Source organism: Anarhichas minor, unplaced genomic scaffold (genome assembly GCF_050575085.1).
Source record: "Anarhichas minor isolate MPS153535 unplaced genomic scaffold, ASM5057508v1 ptg000042l, whole genome shotgun sequence".
NCBI classification, from domain to species: domain Eukaryota; kingdom Metazoa; phylum Chordata; class Actinopteri; order Perciformes; family Anarhichadidae; genus Anarhichas; species Anarhichas minor.
The window spans coordinates 12725528-12744509 of record NW_027466488.1 but is presented as its reverse complement, the minus strand read 5'-3'; the positions used below and the strand labels follow the sequence as shown (position 1 = coordinate 12744509).

Below are 18982 nucleotides of genomic sequence, written 5' to 3'. Positions count from 1 at the left end.
TAAAATGGGACAGTTCAAAAAGTATAAAAGATATCAAAAAGCTGAATAATGCGGCAATAGATCAGGGTTTTCTCAACATTTGAAAGTTTAAATGGTGTCTGTAGCTGAAAGTATGAGGAAGTAGAAGGATTTGAAAGTTGAAGAGGATTTGAACATTTTCTCCATAGAAACCCATTCAAAAACAAATGTGTAAAAACCTTAATAATTCAAAAAGTTTAAAGATTAGAAATATGAAAAGTCATAGCACACGTGTCCTTAATGAGCTGAACATTTTGATATTTGAACGGTTTCTGTAGCTTAAAAAATGTGGAAGGAGATAAGTAGCAAAAAACGTACGGAAGAAATAGAAGTTGAGTGAAGTTGAATAAAGAGAAACAGGATAACAATAGTTGGAATGCTTAACAGCATTCCAACAATGAGTGTTTGTTGTTTGTCTGTGCCAAGCCTGACCACACAGTAGTGTAATGCTGTGCTATGTGTTTGTGGTTTGGTAGGTTGAGAGCTGTGACTGACCTGAATGTCAAACAGTCAGACAAAGACAGGGTTTGTTTCACTGTGCTGTTTATACAACATATATCAGTCCTGAGCTTATACTAACATTTAGTTATTTAATTTAGTGTGATTATGTTTCCAATAAATTGTTACGCAGTTTTTAAGCAGATTTCTGAAATATAAAAATAAACATTCAATTTGCCTGCAAGCTCGTTCAGGCAGTCGACTCCTAGACAATTATCTTTTTACTGCAGTATAGATCTAGCGCACCCATTTTCATTAGGCGGTGTACTTTAAAGACCACTGATTCAGGGTTGCACCCCCATAACATTGTAGAACTCTCAATGGAAAGTTTAAGAATTTGTCTTCAAAGTATCAAAATCGATGCAGGACAATTAGGGATATCATCTTTGTTATTCCACGCATTGAAGAAGATATAGATTACATCTTCTTTTAACACCAGTAAACCTGATACATCAGGGCGTTACTTTGCTGCTTCCCACCTAAGATTGCTTTAGAGCAGTTTAGTGAATGGACAAGTATAAGTATATATAAGTAATAAGTATATTAAATGAGTTAGTCTGTTTTGATGAAATCAAATGTCTTTATTGTATATAATTTGTCGGTTTTGTCAACATAAATAAAGTGATGGCGTCTTGACTGATTTTACTTTACAGCGCTCTCGGAATTGAAAATGTTTGGATCACATGAGTTGGAAACAATCCTACACAGCCACCACTGAAATCTAATTCTACACATAGTACAAAGTATAATGTTAATAATATTAGAGTAGACAGGCCGCCATTGTAAATAAGAATTTATTCGTAATGTCTCGCCTGGTTAAATAAAGCTTAAGTAAAATAAAATTAGACACTGTGCACAAATGTCTTTCAACAGAATATGACCTACTAAGGCGCCACTATCTTTAGGTGAGGACTAGAAACTATATATTTTGAAATACTTTCGTATAAAGACTTTTGTATAAATTATCCAGCAAGTGTGTTAATACGATTTTAGTTATACATGTGAAACTCTTATATAGCCAACCTCAGAGCAGACAAATCCTGACCCACCCCCTGTGATCATTGGTGCCCCTTTGAGGGGGGCCCTGACCCAGGTTGGGAACCACTGTCCTGCAGCATCTCAACTTGTTGGGCCTTTATTCCAAAGTTAAAATGATTGTGCCAGCAGACAAAGTCACACAGCTGAAGAGCATACTGTCCTAAGTATGGGAATAAATGAACCATGCTGATCTCCTGGCCATGTTGGAAGTGTAATTAGTCATTCTTGCTTGTGTGGTTATTTAAAGACAATGCACTCCAAAGGAACCTTGGAACATCCATCCATCCATCCATTTTCCTCCGCTTATCCGGGGTCGGGTCGCGGTGGCAACAGACCAAGCAGGCTGACCCAGACTTCCCTCTCACCGGCAACATGTTCCAGCTCATTGTGGGGGATCCCGAGGCGTTCCCAGGCCAGCTGGGAGATGTAATCCCTCCAACATGTTCTGGGTCTTCCCCGGGGTCTCTTCCCAGTTGGACGTGCCTGGAAAACCTCCAGTGGGAGGCGTCCAGGAGGCATCCTAATTAGATGCCCGAACCACCTCAGCTGACTCCTTTCGATGCGAAGGAGTAGCGGCTCGACTCCAAGCTCCCTCCTGATGACCGAGCTCCTTACCCTATCTCTAAGGCTGAGCCCGGCCACCCTACGGAGGAAGCTCATTTCGGCCGCTTGTAGCCGTGACCTTGTCCTTTCGGTCACGACCCAGAGTTCGTGACCATAGGTGAGGGTAGGAACGTAGACCGAGTGGTAAATTGAGAGCTTTGCCTTCCGGCTCAGCTCCCTCTTCACCTAGACGGTCCGGTGCAGCGCCTGCTTTACTGCTGCAGCCGCACCGATCCGTCTGTCGATCTCCCGCTCCATCTTACCCTCACTCGTGAACAAGACCCCGAGATACTTGAACTCCTTCGCTTGAGGTAGGCACTCCGTCCCCACCTGGAGGGAGCAATCCACCGGTTTCCGGCAGAGCACCATGGCCTCAGATTTGGAGGTGCTAACTCTCATCCCCGCCGCTTCACACTCGGCTGCAAACCGCCCCAGTGAATGCTGGAGGTCACGATCCGAGGAGGCTAACAGGATCACATCATCTGCAAACAGCAGAGAGGCGATCCCAAGACCCCCGAACCTGACGTTCTCCACCCCCCGGCTGCGCCTAGATATCCTGTCCATGAAAGTCACGAACAGGACCGGAGACAAAGGGCAGCCCTGGCGGAGGCCAACACCCACCGGGAACGTGTCTGAATTATTGCCGAGAATGCGGACACAGCTCCTACTGCAGTCGTACAGAGACCGGATCGCCCATTGTAATGGGTCCGGCACCCCATACTCCCGCAGCACCCCCCACAAGAACCCCCGGAGGGACCCGGTCGAAAGCCTTCTCCAAGTCCACAAAGCACATGTAGACTGGTTGGGCAAACTCCCAGAACCCCTCCAGTAGTCTTGCGAGGGTAAAGAGCTGGTCCACGGCCGGGACGGAATCCGCATTGCTCCTCTTGAATCTGAGGTTCGACAAACGGTCGGAGCCTCCTTTCCAGCACCCTGGCATAAGCCTTCCCCGGGAGGCTGAGTAGTGTGATACTCCGGTAATTCGAGCACACTCTCCGGTCCCCCTTTTTGAAAATGGGAACCACCACCCCGGTCTGCCAGTCCATGGGCACTGATCCCGACCCCCATGCGACATTGAAGAGGCGTGTCAGCCAGGACAGCCCAACTATGTCCAGCGCTTTCAGCATCTCAGGGCGGATCTCATCCACCCCCGGCGCCTTGCCACCGAGTAGCTTTTTGACTACCTCAGCGGCCTCTGCCAGGGATATGGGTGAGCCTCCCCCTAGATCTTCAGGCGCTGCCTCCTCTGCAGAGGACATGTTGGTCGGGTTTAGGAGTTCCTCAAAGTGCTCTTTCCACCGCCCGACGATGTCCCCTGTCCGGGTCAGCAGTCCCCCCCCCCTGCTGAGAACAGCCTGGGGTAAGCCCTGCTTTCCCTTCCTGAGCCGTCGGATGGTTTGCCAGAACCTCCTTGAGGCCAACCGAAAGTCCTTCTCCATGGCCTCCCCGAACTCCTCCCATGCCCAAGTTTTAGCATTCGCGACCACCGCAGCTGCAGCCCTTCTGGCCTGCCGGTACCTGTCAGCTGCTTCGGGAGACCCCTGGGCCAACCAGGCCTTGAAGGTCTCCTTCTTCAGCTTGACAGCTTCCCTCACCTCCGGTGTCCACCACCGGGTTCTCGGGTTGCCGCCACGACAGGCACCAATGACCTTCCGGCCACAGCTCCTAGCGGCCGCGTCCACAATATAGGCTTTGAACATGGTCCATTCGGATTCCATGTCCCCAACCTCCCTCGGGATGTGTGAGAAGTTCTTCCGGAGGTGGGAGTTAAAGACCTCCCGGACGGGGTCTTCCGCCAGACGTTCCCAGTTCACCCTCACTACACGTTTGGGCTTGCCGGGTCTTTCCAACCGGTTCCCCTGCCATCTGATCCAACTCACCACCAGGTGGTGATCAGTTGACAGCTCTGCTCCTCTCTTCACCCGAGTGTCCAAGACATACGGCCGCAAATCAAATGATACGATTACAAAGTCGATCATTGATCTCCGGCCTAAGGTGTTCTGGTACCAGGTACACTTATGAGCCACCTTATGTTCGAACATGGTGTTCGTTTTGGCCAAACCATGGCACGCACAGAAGTCCAATAACAAAACACCATTCGGGTTCAGATCGGGCAAGCCGTTCCTCCCAATCACCCCCCGCCAGGTTTCTCCGTCATTGCCCATGTGAGCGTTGAAGTCCCCCAGGAGAACTATGGAGTCGGTAGGCGGCGCCCTTTCCAGGACCCCTCCCACCGACTCCAAGAAGGCCGGATACTCTGAACTGCTGTTTGGTGCATAAGCACAAACCACAGTCAGAGCCTTGCTCCCTGCAACCCGTAGGCGCATGGAGGCGACCCTCTCGTTCTCCGGGGAGAACTCCAACACAGCGGCGCTCAGCCGGGGGCTCGTGAGTATCCCCACTCCCGCCCGGCGCCTCTCACCCTGGGCAACTCCGGAAAAGGACAAAGTCCAACCCCTCTCCAGGAGCTTGGTTCCAGAGCCAGTGCTGTGTGTGGAGGTGAGTCCAACTATATCTAGCTGGTACCGCTCCACCTCCTGCACCAGCTCTGGCTCTTTCCCCGCTAGCGAGGTGACGTTCCACGTCCCTAGAGCTAGTCTATGCTGCCGGCGATCGGCTCGCCCAGGCCTCCCGCCTGACCCGCCGCCTGGTCTGCATTGCACCTTGGAACAATGTTATAGTAACGTATGTTTTCTATTACTATTAACACGAACATATGCTATACACTTTATATTTCCAGATTGGACACACATTGTTAAATTCATTGTGTTATCTACATTTGCTCATTCAGTCTAGAGATAGTAATTTACTTAATTCAATTCTTAAGACATTTGTATTTATATCAAGCAATCTCTTATTGAAATTCACACTTTTTGTGCATGTCCTCTCAAGAAGCTGTGGGTTTTGGACTTAGTGTTATGGTTTGCTTATGATAATGAATTTTATAAATTAATTATAATAATAAACAAATTGAAGTGACTGCCTGCTACTTAAAAAAAAATAAACAAGTTAACAAGTTAGCAACTCTGCATCCAACATTGGCATGCTAACATGCTCACAATGACATTGTTCACATGTTGGACTCAATCCTGGGCTGCTAAACAACCCTGAGCAGTGCCCCTCTGGGGCTAATTCTTAAACATCAATCATTCTTAATCACCTACCAGACAGAAACTATACCAGAGCCATGTCCATTTGAAACCACCTCCTTAACACTCAAACAGAAGTGTATGAATGAAGTCTCTTTAAATAGAGCCATGTTGTCATACAGAGATTCATTTCAAGAACTCATTCATGCTCATCATTTGTTGGATTACTTTGTTTCACATGATTACATGTTCACATTTGTGATTGCTCCATTTTTGAAGTAATTGACATAAAGGAAATACATGCATAGCCATTTAAGAATCACAGCCATTCTGTCTGTATTATATTTAATAATCTGGTCACAGACTGTACTGTCCCCTTAAGAGCCATTGAATCATACATGGCCCAGGTAAAACCTTTCTGCTGTTTTCTCTTTCTTTGCTGTCACTCAGCCATATGGTTGATATGCTCCTGAAGCTGGCTTTCTACCTGCCTGTATAGAGGTTCCCTTATGCTTGTTCACTGTGTATCTGTGTGTATTTGTGTGTGGCTGTAGGAGAGTAGTATCTGGAGGATGTGTGTAGCCACAGGGCCCGCTGAGGACGTGTGTGGACCACAAATTGCTGATTACAGCGTCCAGACAGAGGAAAAAGACTCTAATGTGGAGCCAGGAAATGAAGGGAACCTACACAGGTAAAAAAAAAAAAAAAACAGTTCCACAACTCTAAGTGCTGGACAATAATGGTGAAATCTGAATATGTGTAAATATACAAAAATACATGTGTCTTATCGGGATAAATGATAAAGTGTAGCAGGAAAGAAAAGAATCCAATCATCACGAAGAGAGAAAGCAATGATTGACATTTCCTCCTGCTCTTAATGTCTGGATATCCTACGTAGATCAGGAGAAATGCTTTCACATAGAGAACACTGTGCACTCAGAATGGCCAGACCTCTTCTAAAAGGTTTAGAGGTCTCTGTGTAAATGAGATCTATACAGTTTGTCTAGAGTAGAGTTACATGATGGACAGGGTACAGGTGAACCAGCATCTGCACTGGAACTGATCACTTTCTGTCCAGGCGTCACAAACCTGAAAACAGGCCGAAGGGGGGAGGGGCTGTCTGAACGCACCAGCTATCGGTGTGACGATGAGAAGCCTCTGGGGCCGAGGGGCTGTATTTCTGGGGTTCTGGTGTAGCCAGCAGATATCCAGGCCAAGACCTCCTTTTCTGTGTTCTGCTCATTGTTTACAGTCAGGTTAGTAACTTGAGACACAAGACAGGAGTTGGAGTTGACGATTGGATTGTTTCACAAGTAGCCAGTTAACGAGCTCATTTTAAACCAATTAAAAGCTTAATCATCATCAGACGATAGTCGATCACAGATTACATTTCTGAACATTTTTCTGCCTCTTTTTCTCTCCACACTGTTTACCGTTTACCTGCAATCAACCAAAGCCTCTTCCAATGTGTTTAGTCAATACTACTCCGAGAACAAACAGAAACCAGAGCGCTTCTGATACCAAAATCTAGTCCTGTTGCCTTTGGTCTATTTATAGAGATTACTGAAACACTGGTATTCTACTGGAATACTGAAACACTGGTATTCTACTGGAATACTGAAACCTGCTTTCACACAGCCAAACTTAAAGGTGCCATTGGGAGCTTTCATGTAAACAAAGCAAATTTATATTCACTTTCAAGGTTACCAAAACGCACTTAGTGTATCCTTGAGGTCTAATAAATGTGTTGAGTGCATTTGCTTCCTCAAATAGTAGTTGTAAGGCAGATTTTTAGAAATATTCAATTTTGTGCATTATATAAACTCTGTCTTTGTTGGCGCATTGCTGCGTTTCTTTTCATATTATGTGTTGTGTTGCCCGTGTACATGTATGTGTTGTAAACCCAAACACTGGTAAAAACCTGGTTCCATAGCAGTACAAGTGGTGATACTTTTAATCTGATAAATCAGTAAAAAGACCTTCAGTAATGTGGGCTTTAGTGTTCCACCAAAAGTAAATGTGCAAATATATTTGATTTTTACATAGTTTTTGCATGAATAGGGACTTGTAAATCCAGTGGCGGCTGGTGGAACATGTTCTAGGTAGGGCCATCCTATCTATTTCAGCAAACATCCCAGTATGATTTAATGCAAAAATATTAAAGTATCAAACACGCATTACTACTTTGCAGTTAAATATTTAACATTTATTCCAACACGAAAAAAAGCAGTAAATAACACTTATATAATATAATAGAACATGTTTATGTATTGAGATGCCCCTATTGGACCTTGTTATAGGAGGTAAAGATCAGGAGAAGTACATGAAGTGTAATTATGAATACTGATGTTAAATTAAGCTATGATGAGTTTTCACTGTTAATTTACCATCTCAATTAAATGTTGATGCCTCCATGACCAAGTTAAGCAGATGAGACTGAGGACAACTATGTAGAAGAAAAGATGTTCACTTTGCCTAATATGTAGCTTGACAGAGTTCTCCATGTGTGCCCTGGTGTTCTCATGTTTCCTTACCTCCTCATCCCTCACTCCCTAACTGTCCGTGCTGGATCTGTCCCCGTTGTTTTAAAAAGCTAAATAAGTTATTAGCATGACGTCATGCAGCTAGCCAAACCTGTCTGGTGTACAGTTAGTACAGAAGCTTCGCATATACTGCTTCCCTTTCCCGCTAGTCTGCTGTCTGATTGTGAGGTCAGGCTGATCTGATATCAGCTCCTTGGCCTGCAGAATCTCCGCCAAAGTTCTCCTCTCAAACGAGACTTGGAGGAGTAGTGCTCGCCTGTAGAGACTTCTCCTGACGAGAACGCGCAGCTAAAGGGAGCAAAATCTTTTTGGCCCCGCCCTGAATCAGGGCGCTGATTGGCTAAATTGTATGTCACTCATTTATATCTTCAATGAGCAATTGGCTAAACTGCTTCATAGACCCGCCTCTTTTGGGCCAAAACAATTTGGCCCCCCTAGCTGCGCGTTCTGAGACGTGTCGTGCACACAGGTGGAGAGCACGAGCAGACGAGCACACAGGCGGAGAGGACGAGCAGGAAAAGCATATATTTTGCGCAGATATCACATTTTACACATATTACTGTCTACATTCCACAGTTCAAAAACACTAATATTGACAATTTGTATAATTTATTATTATTATAATTTTTTTTTCTTTTTTTTTTTCTTTTTTTTTTTGTGGCTCAAGGTGGGGCCATGCCCCATTGCCCTCTATTGGCCAGCCGCCACTGTGTAAATCCCATTTCAGTCTAACTGTAATAGTTATATCATGTATATCTGAATGAGTCATGCAGTAAGGTTTGACCCTCCGGTATGTTTTCTCTCCAGAGGCTGCAGCTTCATGAGCTCAGACAAGCTGGCACCCTTTAACGGACAGTTTCTAGACGGCAGTACTTGGATGGCAGGGGAGAGGATGAGGAGCATTCACATTAAAGCCTACAGTGAGGTAACAGCAGCTGACGCATGAAATGGTTCCTCTGATTCTTTAAGAGAACACGGCCCTGCTGTCTTCTGTCCAATAAAGCAGAATACTGCTGTACAATGACAGCTCATCAGCAGACACAGTGCGTTGTGTACCATTGACCTGTTGATGCAAATAGGTGCATGTTGTGTGTAAACTATAAATGTGTTACATGTTGGTTAATGTATCTTGAATTCCAATATGTCAGAGTGCAACTTCTACTTCCTCATATCCTCAACTTAATTTTGGGGCACATGATTTTTCATACATTTGATTTGCTGCATTATTATCAATATTGTGTATTATGAGCAACTTTCCAAATTAAAGATGCAAAAAGGTGAACAACCAGCATGATGCGAAGGTCTTATTTTGACACATAATCACAGTATTCTAGTAGGAAGTAATAAAGACATGAATAAGTTTCACGATCCTGAGTACTCATGAGCTCATTGAATGAATTTAAATATATGATAAAAAATTCAAATTAATGTCTCAATGAGCAGATGCATGCCTACATGGCTGAGCACCCTGAGACTACATGTTTCTCATGCTGCAACCTCCAAGTCTTCCCACACACACTCAGACACAAGGCTCTATGGAGCTCAGTCAGAACAAAAAACACAAACACAAAAAGGAATGTAAAGAATTTGGTCAACAAGAAGCATAATGTGAGAAGAAGAAAATGTAGTCACATATATATCATGTGTAGGCTTCACAGTGCTCATGGATTTCTGTAATAACAGACAAGGAATTTGATACATTCATTGACAGGAACAGCAAAGTTTGGGCATCTCTTCAGCCAGTCATGGAAAGTTGATGAAACGTTTTGTGATTTCATATCAATCTTTAAAATGTTGTTGTGCGAAAACAAATGTATTCTTTATGTTATATCTTTAATATATAAAGAGTAATAGCTTTACACCTGGAACGAGGAGTCCATGCTCATGGATGGATGTGTCACTTTGGACCAGAGGCGTTGTACTGAGCTCAGGAGCCACAGAGGCAGTAGCCTATGCGACGAGGTTTTAATATTGTTGTCGCTGTGGGAGCTTTCCTGCTTGGTAGTGAATGCATCATCATGCTGCCAAATCTACTTCAGTCACTTTTAGGAGGCTGGAAAAAGCTGAAGGAGAAATGGAGAAAAGGAGCAGTAGGAAAGAATGTCTAATATGTGACGACTGGGCTCAGCAGATTTTTTGATAATGGCTCCCTTCAGTAATGAAACGCCCCCTTTCACGTGGTTCCAAAGACTAGTTCATGATAATCCAGATGACAAATAGACTGTGTTGCCACGGATAGATGGACCTTTAAAGTTTGGGGATTTAAAAATGTCAGTTATACAACTCCATCCATATAAAGTGTGCTAACATAAACCACCATGCAGTAAGCTATTGGTTATACAGGACAAGTAGGTATGTAGCAGTAAAAGCTCTGACTGTATAGAACTGCACTGTTTTGCTGCTTATGAATTAAACTACACTACACTGTACTCTACTACCTAAACTATATTATACTACTCCATTCTATACTGTACTAAACTACTGGTTACTACACTTTACTCTACTACTTATATACTATATTATACTACTCCATTCTATACTATACTATACTACTGGTTACTACACTTTACTCTACTACTTATATACTATATTATACTGCTCCATTCTATACTGTACTTTACTACTGCTTACTAGACTGTACTCTACTACCTAAACTATATTATACTACTCCATTCTATACTGTACTAAACTACTGGTTACTACACTTTACTCTACTACTTATATGCTATATTATACTACTCCATTCTATACTATACTATACTACTGGTTACTACACTTTACTCTACTACTTATATACTATATTATACTGCTCCATTCTATACTGTACTTTACTACTGCTTACTACACTGTACTCTACTACCTAAACTATATTATACTACTCCATTCTATACTGTACTAAACTACTGGTTACTACACTTTACTCTATTACTTATACTATATTATACTACTCCATTCTATACTATACTATACTACTGGTTACTACACTTTACTCTACTACTCATATACTATATTATACTACTGCATTCTATATTGTACTCTACTACTAGTTACTACACTTTACTCTACTACTTATACTATATTATACTACTCCATTCTATACTATACTATACTTCTGGTTACTACACTTTACTCTACTACTCATATACTATATTATACTACTGCATTCTATATTGTACTCTACTACTAGTTACTACACTTTACTCTACTACTTATACTATATTATACTACTCTATACTATACTATACTACTGGTTACTACACTTTACTCTACTACTTATACAATATTATACTACTCCATTCTATACTGTACTATACTACTAGTTACTACACTTTACTCTACTACTTATACGATATTATACTACTCCATTCTATACTGTACTAAACTACTGGTTACTACACTTTACTCTACTACTTATACTATATTATACTACTCCATTCTATACTATACTATACTACTGGTTACTACACTTTACTCTACTACTCATATACTATATTATACTACTCCATTCTATTCTGTACTAAACTACTGGTTACTACACTTTACTCTACTACTTATATACTATATTATACTACTCCATTCTATACTATACTATACTACTGGTTACTACACTTTACTCTTCTACTTATATACTATATTATACTGCTCCATTCTATACTGTACTTTACTACTGGTTACTACACTGTACTCTACTACCTAAACTATATTATACTACTCCATTCTATACTGTACTAAACTACTGGTTACTACACTTTACTCTATTACTTATACTATATTATACTACTCCATTCTATACTGTACTATACTACTAGTTACTACACTTTACTCTACTACTTATACTATATTATACTACTCCATTCTATACTATACTATACTACTGGTTACTATACTTTACTCTACTACTTATATACTATATTATACTACTCCATTCTATACTATACTATACTACTGGTTACTACACTTTACTCTACTACTCATATACTATATTATACTACTGCATTCTATATTGTACTCTACTACTAGTTACTACACTTTACTCTACTACTTATACTATATTATACTACTCCATTCTATACTGTACTATACTACTAGTTACTACACTTTACTCTACTACTTATACTATATTATACTACTCCATTCTATACTGTACTAAACTACTGGTTACTACACTTTACTCTACTAGTTATACTATGTTATACTGCTCCATTCAATACTATACTATACTACTGGTTACTACACTTTACTCTACTAGTTATACTATCTTATACTACTCCTGACTTTCCTCTACTACTCGGCCAGTCATTAGGTGTTATGAACAGGTTGATAACATTTTTGTAACTGAGCCCCTCGTCCACGTCCACTTTAGGTCATCTAGTTTCATATGGTACCATTATCTTCACTCTAGCTATAAAACAGAGCCCCCAACAGCAGGTTATATTGGCTGGTCTTACCTGTTATGCCTGGTGCTTCTCCACACTTTTTTTGGCCAGAAATGTCCCACTGCCTCTCTGCTCCTTTTGGTTTCCTTGATCTCTATGCCCCCTGGCTTTACTTTGTTCCGGCCCTGAGTTTAGCTGAGGCATCAGCTGGTCAGTCTGCAGTTCGCTTTACATCTTTACATTAGCAGATTGCACATCTGTCCACTTTCAACCGCACCACTTTCACAAATACAGATGACAAGTTGAAATGTGTTTTAATGATAATAATACATTTATTTATCATGTAAACACATAGAACTTGTATGGTCAGTGATAGAAGTCAGTAAATTGTTGTTCTTGATCCCATTTAAGGGTTAACCATAGACCTTTGCGTGCCTGGACTCTACTCTACCTTTACTTTGCTCTACTTTACTATACTAGTATATTACTTCTATCATACTATATGATACTATCTCCCGATTTATATTATATCATACTAAATTACCATATACTATACTGTACAACTCTACTATACTTCCTAATATTATATTAAATTTCACTTTACTCTACTTTACTATACTACTATAATACCCTATATACTATCGACATACTAATGAGCTACATTACATAGCTCTATATTAAACAATACTGCTACTACTATAACTACACTTTCATACTACTTTATATGATACTCTCTTTTCTACTCAAAGGTAAATGATCGGTGGCCTTGTCTTGCCTTCTATCAGCTGAGTGCAGTTAAAGTGTCCTGATAAATTAAGTTGTTATTATAACTAAGGTTAAGGAACAAGACCACGCTTCTCCACCACTAATTTGATGACCTATGCCGTGTTGATACCACCACCTGTGCCTCATTAAGTCAATCACCTGGACAGACCTCTTTATGTGAGTCTAACCCCTTTCACCTCCGTTTTACTAAGTTCTCCTGGCCGGGTGTTTCTTTCGGTCAGACTGACATGCTAAAACTTACTCCAGTTGACTAACAGTTAGATTGCTTACCACACTAGGGACTACGAGCTGAACCCCAGGCGCTCCCACCACAACGAAGACCTCGTTCATCCCTCTCCTCGACCCACCATCATCAAACCAAACAAGACCCTTAACCAGTCTTTCCTGCATTGTCCAGCCATTTCAAATTGTTCCTTAACGATGGCGTGATCTTTGTAGTACAGCAGGGTTTAGAGCTGTACTGCTTTGTACTGTAAAAGCAGAATGTGTAGAGAGGACCATGGGTAGTAATGAATGGCTGAAGTGGACTTTAAAGGTACATTCTGCCATTGACATGCCTCATGACTGGCGTTTTTGTGTAATACAGGACACTTCCACATGTGAGGACACTCTACATTCACAAAGTCTGGCTGCAAACCTACCACATCCGGCTCTCATTTCCCCATCTGATCCTCAGTCATTGCCCGGATACACAGATGAAGAACTCCTTGCCAACAGCAACCACCTCAAGGTATGTTAGGTTCAAGAACCTCTCGAAACTGTGGAAGAGACCGCATGTGGTCCAGCCTTGCCAAAAAGTCAGCCGGTTTCAATTATAATCAAAAAGTATTTAATACTACAGAAGCTAAAACGTGAAGTACACTATTTACAGAATCTATAGATATATATTTACAGCATCGATATAGAAATATGATCCGCGCGGAAAAGCAGTCATACACACCACCTGGATGACAATGAGATGAACAGCAAGAATCCTCTTTCTGAATTTCCTTATATAGTTCGTAAATGTTCTCAAAATGTCCGTCTTAGTTTCTATTGGCTTGGCTAAATCCAGCTGGCTCCTCCTTCTCGCATCAGCCAGCTGGAGGACCCTGAGCGCAGGTATGATGTATCCTTCGGCGTGTCCCTATAAATGCCTGTCTGGAAATCCCTGTCTGACCCTTGGCTATTCTTCACAGTTTAATACATTCAATGACTGTCTTTTATGGCTTAACACTTCTATGGTAAACATACTGTAAACATACTATACATTCTATAACAACTTCACAAGCTTTACAAGCATAATTGGTATGTCCCAAGTACTTGCTAACATTTCACTATCCACCTCGAAGGTGCTATAAATTCTACTTCTAATTATAAATCTTAAAGCACACTTCTAAACCTAAATTTCCTACAGGTAAACTAATCTTTCACCAGGAGTGTAATCTGAACCACTGTTATATTTATATGTATGCCATCATTAAAAAATAATCTCATCTCACATTGCCATTTTTTGTGTCTTTTTGACATAGTGTGTGTCCATGTGTGTGTGCGTGTGTGTGTTTAGTTCTCCATCCCAGAGGTGAATGAAGAGAGGTGCTGGGACGCAGAGGAGACTGAGCAGAGCCCACCAGGACAGGTGGTCAGCAATAGGACACGCTCCAACTCAACCAGTGTGTATCATACAGTTTTCACTCAAAAGTACAATTAACAATCACCTCTCATCCACCAAGAGGAGTGAGAACCATTAACTCGACCGTGAGCCGGTCGGATCTGTGTGGGAAGCTGCACGAACAGGAGGAGGCTGCTGTTCTGCATCTGAAGCTTTTAGAGTGTAAAGTAAAGACAGATGATGGAAGGAGAGGGACGGTGATGGGAAAATTGGTTCTAATATGTTTATTGTCTTCAGGGAGGTGTGAGGCCAGGGAGTAATATCCTTTTAGAACCAGGAAGCCACACCGCTTATGGGAAATGTGGTCCTAATTGTGAGAAATGCATGCACTTACAGTTCCAACGGCGTGAGATTGGAATAAACGGATTGTAAATGTCAGCGTGTATTTATCATCACACAAAGTATAACATGTACTCTCAGTAATCAGGAAATCCCTATACACTGTAATTCACTCCAATACATCGCTTCACTTTTGATGGCCACACAACCACAGTTGGAAGATTTTGTTTTCATCACGGCATGGACAAAAGCATTTGGTACTCAATGTCAGCAATAGGCAGGCATAACATATCAAAGAATTTATAATAATCTCAGTATTCCTAGGTGAACAGTGGGGAGCTGCATGTATTCCAATGCAACATGCAAGAATTTGAAATTAGGAGGCAGATTTCAGAGTTCTTATTGCAGCAGGTTGTTGAAACCGGTGTTCCAACAACAACCTGTAGTCCCTTCCAGAGATACAGATAGTGACAGTGGCGACTGTGGCTCAGTGTTAGAGCAGTTGAGCGGTTCGACCCCCGGCTCAACTAGGCCATGTTGATATGACCTTGCAAGGAGTTCCTGTGTTCCTGTGGTAGTTCCTGCTACAGGAATTTTAACATGACGACACACACACAGACTCACAAGGTGAAAACAATACCAGCATAACCGTCGTGGCTGGTAACTGAACTCTTTTCAGAATCATAATGAAGAACTGGGTCAACGTCAATGTCTAAATGCTGCTTTTGCTTCTTTTCTAACTAATAATTGACTTGACTTTAAACCTCATGTTCATCCTGATGACACTGTGTATAACCAGGTGTTCATCCTTACTGGATTGGGGATCTGGACAGCATCATCATGAAGACCCCAGAGCTGTATACTCCTCATCCTCATGGGAATGGGGGTTTCTATGGAAACAGGAAGTCTCTGTCCCAGCAGCTGGAGTTTCCTCATACCACGACACAAGTATTAGATTTTTTTTTATATTCTAAACAGAATGCATGAAAGATCACACCTGACGACCACACATAAATATTGTTCACTTGTGCTCGTCCTATAAAGAAGAGAAAGCCTGCAAGGCTAAAGTTAAGGCAGATGCAGAAAATCAATGCCTAAACTGACACAAACAAAGTTTTATATATTTGTCCATTTTAGTTTGGTCAATAAGTCAATTTGACAAGCAAAAGTTGCTTTATTCTCTGCGGTCTATACTCTGTAGTGTTACACCCTCTTCTCCAGCAGACTCTTCTGACACACCTGCTGATGTTTGATGTGTTCTGAAAAGTGAGACAGACTTGATCTTGACAGACTTGACTTCAGTAAAGTTGACACTTCACAGCACTACCAACTTGGTGAGCTGTATGCTCTAGGGCTGAAAAACTCCAAAGCCCCTAGTTTAGTGTGGTTAGTTGGTTTGAGCCATTTTGAAATGTACATTGCTAGAGCACAATACATGGCATGATCAGGTCCTTGAGGTGAGTCCTCAGACCTTCTCTGATTTAAGTATTGGTTTGTTCTTTTTGCTTACTTGTTGCATGTTCTTAAAGAAGTTGGTATTTTATAAAATGAACCCACAGCAAATCTGGGGCCAGAAAAACGGAGAGTAGGAGGAGTCTGAAGTTTCTGTAATATGGAGCCACTATTAATCCAGCCATGACTGGAGCAGGAAACTCACAGCAGTCAGTCTGATCAGTTTGCTTCCTGGGAGTAAAGAAAAAAAAACATGACATAATCCCCTGCTGTGTGTGTGTGTGTTCCATGCTGCTCCTCTTCAGCCTGTTCAGCGTCCCTCCCGCTCTCTCAGCTCTGCCCAGCTAGTACACTCCTGCAGCAACATGCAAGCCTTCATAATCTGTAACGTTGTGCTGATGAAGGGCCATGGCAAGGTAGGAGTCCTCCACCACCACCACCACAATTTGAATTCATCTCTGAATTTTCTATCATATTGTGAGCAAGTGTTCCCACAGGTCTTCTCTCCCTTCTGCTCTTCAACACGTATAATATACTTCTTTCATGCTCTTTAACCGTTAACTGCAGACACTTTACCTTCCCACCACCCAAGTCCCATACCTCATGTGCAATTTTACATGTAATTATTATTTATTACAGATTATTCATTTCTCTTGATTCATCAACTGGCCCACTTCATTTGTAATTCAGCAATACACTTTGATTGTAATCATTTGTATGGGATGCAAATAGTGCCTCCGGTTTTTATTCTAGTTTTTTACAGTTCAATGTGTCTACATTGTAGGTTGTTGATAGCGCTGTTGCTCATACACACAACAACGTAAATGTCTTCACACCTCTTAGTGTGATTGTGAGCAAACTCCATCATCTTCTATTCTCTACACAAACTACTGTTTCCCAGGTCAAGAATGAACTTTCACACTCAACCAGTGTTCTAGTCTTAGTTTACTTCTGGTATCAATTATGAACCAGTATTGGACAAAATGTGAAACTACTCCTACTTTTATGATTATGATTCAAATTATGATTGTGATTATATTGTTGTTGATGTGAATCATTGCTGATGCTATTGATAATATGTCTGCTGCTGTTCCAGGGTCTGGGCTTCAGTATAGTGGGTGGGAGGGACAGTATGTATGGACCAATGGGGATCTATGTCAAGACCATTTTCCCTGGAGGGGCAGCAGCTGCTGATGGAAGGCTGCAGGAGGGTAAGGGACAACATTCTGTGCATGAAGCTCATACACTCACTTTAGTGTTTGTGTAATTTGTCACAGTATTTTTTTCTATGATTTTCACCCGGGCGCTCTCTATTACTAATTACTGTAAAACACCTATTTCTTCTCACTCATCAGACACATACGGAAGCCCTGAGAGTGCACGGAGATATTAAAGCTCACCTGGTAGAAAACATGAACGCTTTTAGTCCTCTTTAGAACATGGGATAGGCTCTTCAGCCGCTTGTGGCAAAGATTAGTATTACAACAAACAACACTTAATTCTTAGAATTTAGAAAGATTATCTTGGCGAACATTTTTTTCTGAAGTTATCATTACAGGAGAGAAACATTTCGATCAAACATAGAATATTAATTCTCTCTCTTCCCTCTCAGGGCTTCTGTCGCTTCTGTAGTAAATAAAAGCAGTTTAACTGTCTGTTAAGAAATGCTAGTTGAAAGGTAACCACATGTTAATGAAAGTGTAATAAAAGCTGTTGAAATCTCTGTTGAAGCGGAAGTTTTGGAAGTTGAGGAGCAGGAGATTAAAAGCAGTTAAGATTTAGATTTTGTCATCTCTTAATAATGAATTAGTAACAATGATGCAGTAATGAAGTCTTACTGAGTGTAAATGTATTAGAAATGATGGGAACTCTTTTCCATAAGTCTTATCCATTTCAGATTTCTAAACAGTGTCAGTTGACATGTCCCTGTGTAGATGCACAGCCTTTAATGCTCTGAGATCTTTCTGTCTGCACAGGTGATGAGATCCTGGAGCTGAATGGAGAGTCACTCCATGGTCTGACTCATGATGAAGCCCTTCACAAGTTCAAAGTAAGACTACTACATTATGATCCTGATAACAGTACTGGTTTTATCTGTATTTTGTAGTTAAAAGGGATTTGTAGTTCTTGCATTAATACAATTTTAATGTACTGCATCCCCAAACCAATTGCCTAGAAGTATCCATTTTTGCAAGAGACCTACATGTGCACGTGTACAACAGAAGGCCCCTGTACTAACTTAAGTTGCAGTTTCAAAACAATATGTCCAACTTTGTATCCTAAAAATGATGTTTATATACAACTTATTCGTAACAGCAAATACATTTTGAGGGAAACATGATGCAAGCTGGCTGTGGTTTTCTATTACTGTTACATTATGAGGAAATGTTGTTAGTTAATGTATCTGGCAAGTGGCAAGAATGTTGATAGTGGACGTATTAGTAAAATGTTCACTGACAATGTATTTCAATTGTTTTCTGCCATATCAGATCTTGCTATACAATATCGGCAAATCAATTATAGCATTATCAAACATATTAGGATTATCTTTAGGCTCTCACAGCACTTAGTTGAGGTAAAGATCACGTTCTGGTTTAATGAAGGAAAAGATGATTTCCCAAACTCCAGACTTTGAATGATAACGGGGGA

General features: G+C 41.4%; 1 protein-coding gene across 1 annotated transcript in view; it reads left to right on the top strand.

The window, feature by feature from the left end:
• The window catches only part of il16 (interleukin 16), a 61010-nt gene that overhangs the window by 17459 nt on the left and 24569 nt on the right, over positions 1–18982 (top strand). The window contains exons 4-12 of the mRNA XM_076109779.1: positions 5801–5937; positions 8597–8714; positions 13538–13681; positions 14498–14603; positions 14694–14696; positions 15681–15829; positions 16639–16749; positions 17430–17544; positions 18310–18383. Coding sequence (XP_075965894.1) covers positions 5801–5937; positions 8597–8714; positions 13538–13681; positions 14498–14603; positions 14694–14696; positions 15681–15829; positions 16639–16749; positions 17430–17544; positions 18310–18383 — 957 coding nt within the window. The remainder of the gene's footprint in view (positions 1–5800; positions 5938–8596; positions 8715–13537; positions 13682–14497; positions 14604–14693; positions 14697–15680; positions 15830–16638; positions 16750–17429; positions 17545–18309; positions 18384–18982) is intronic.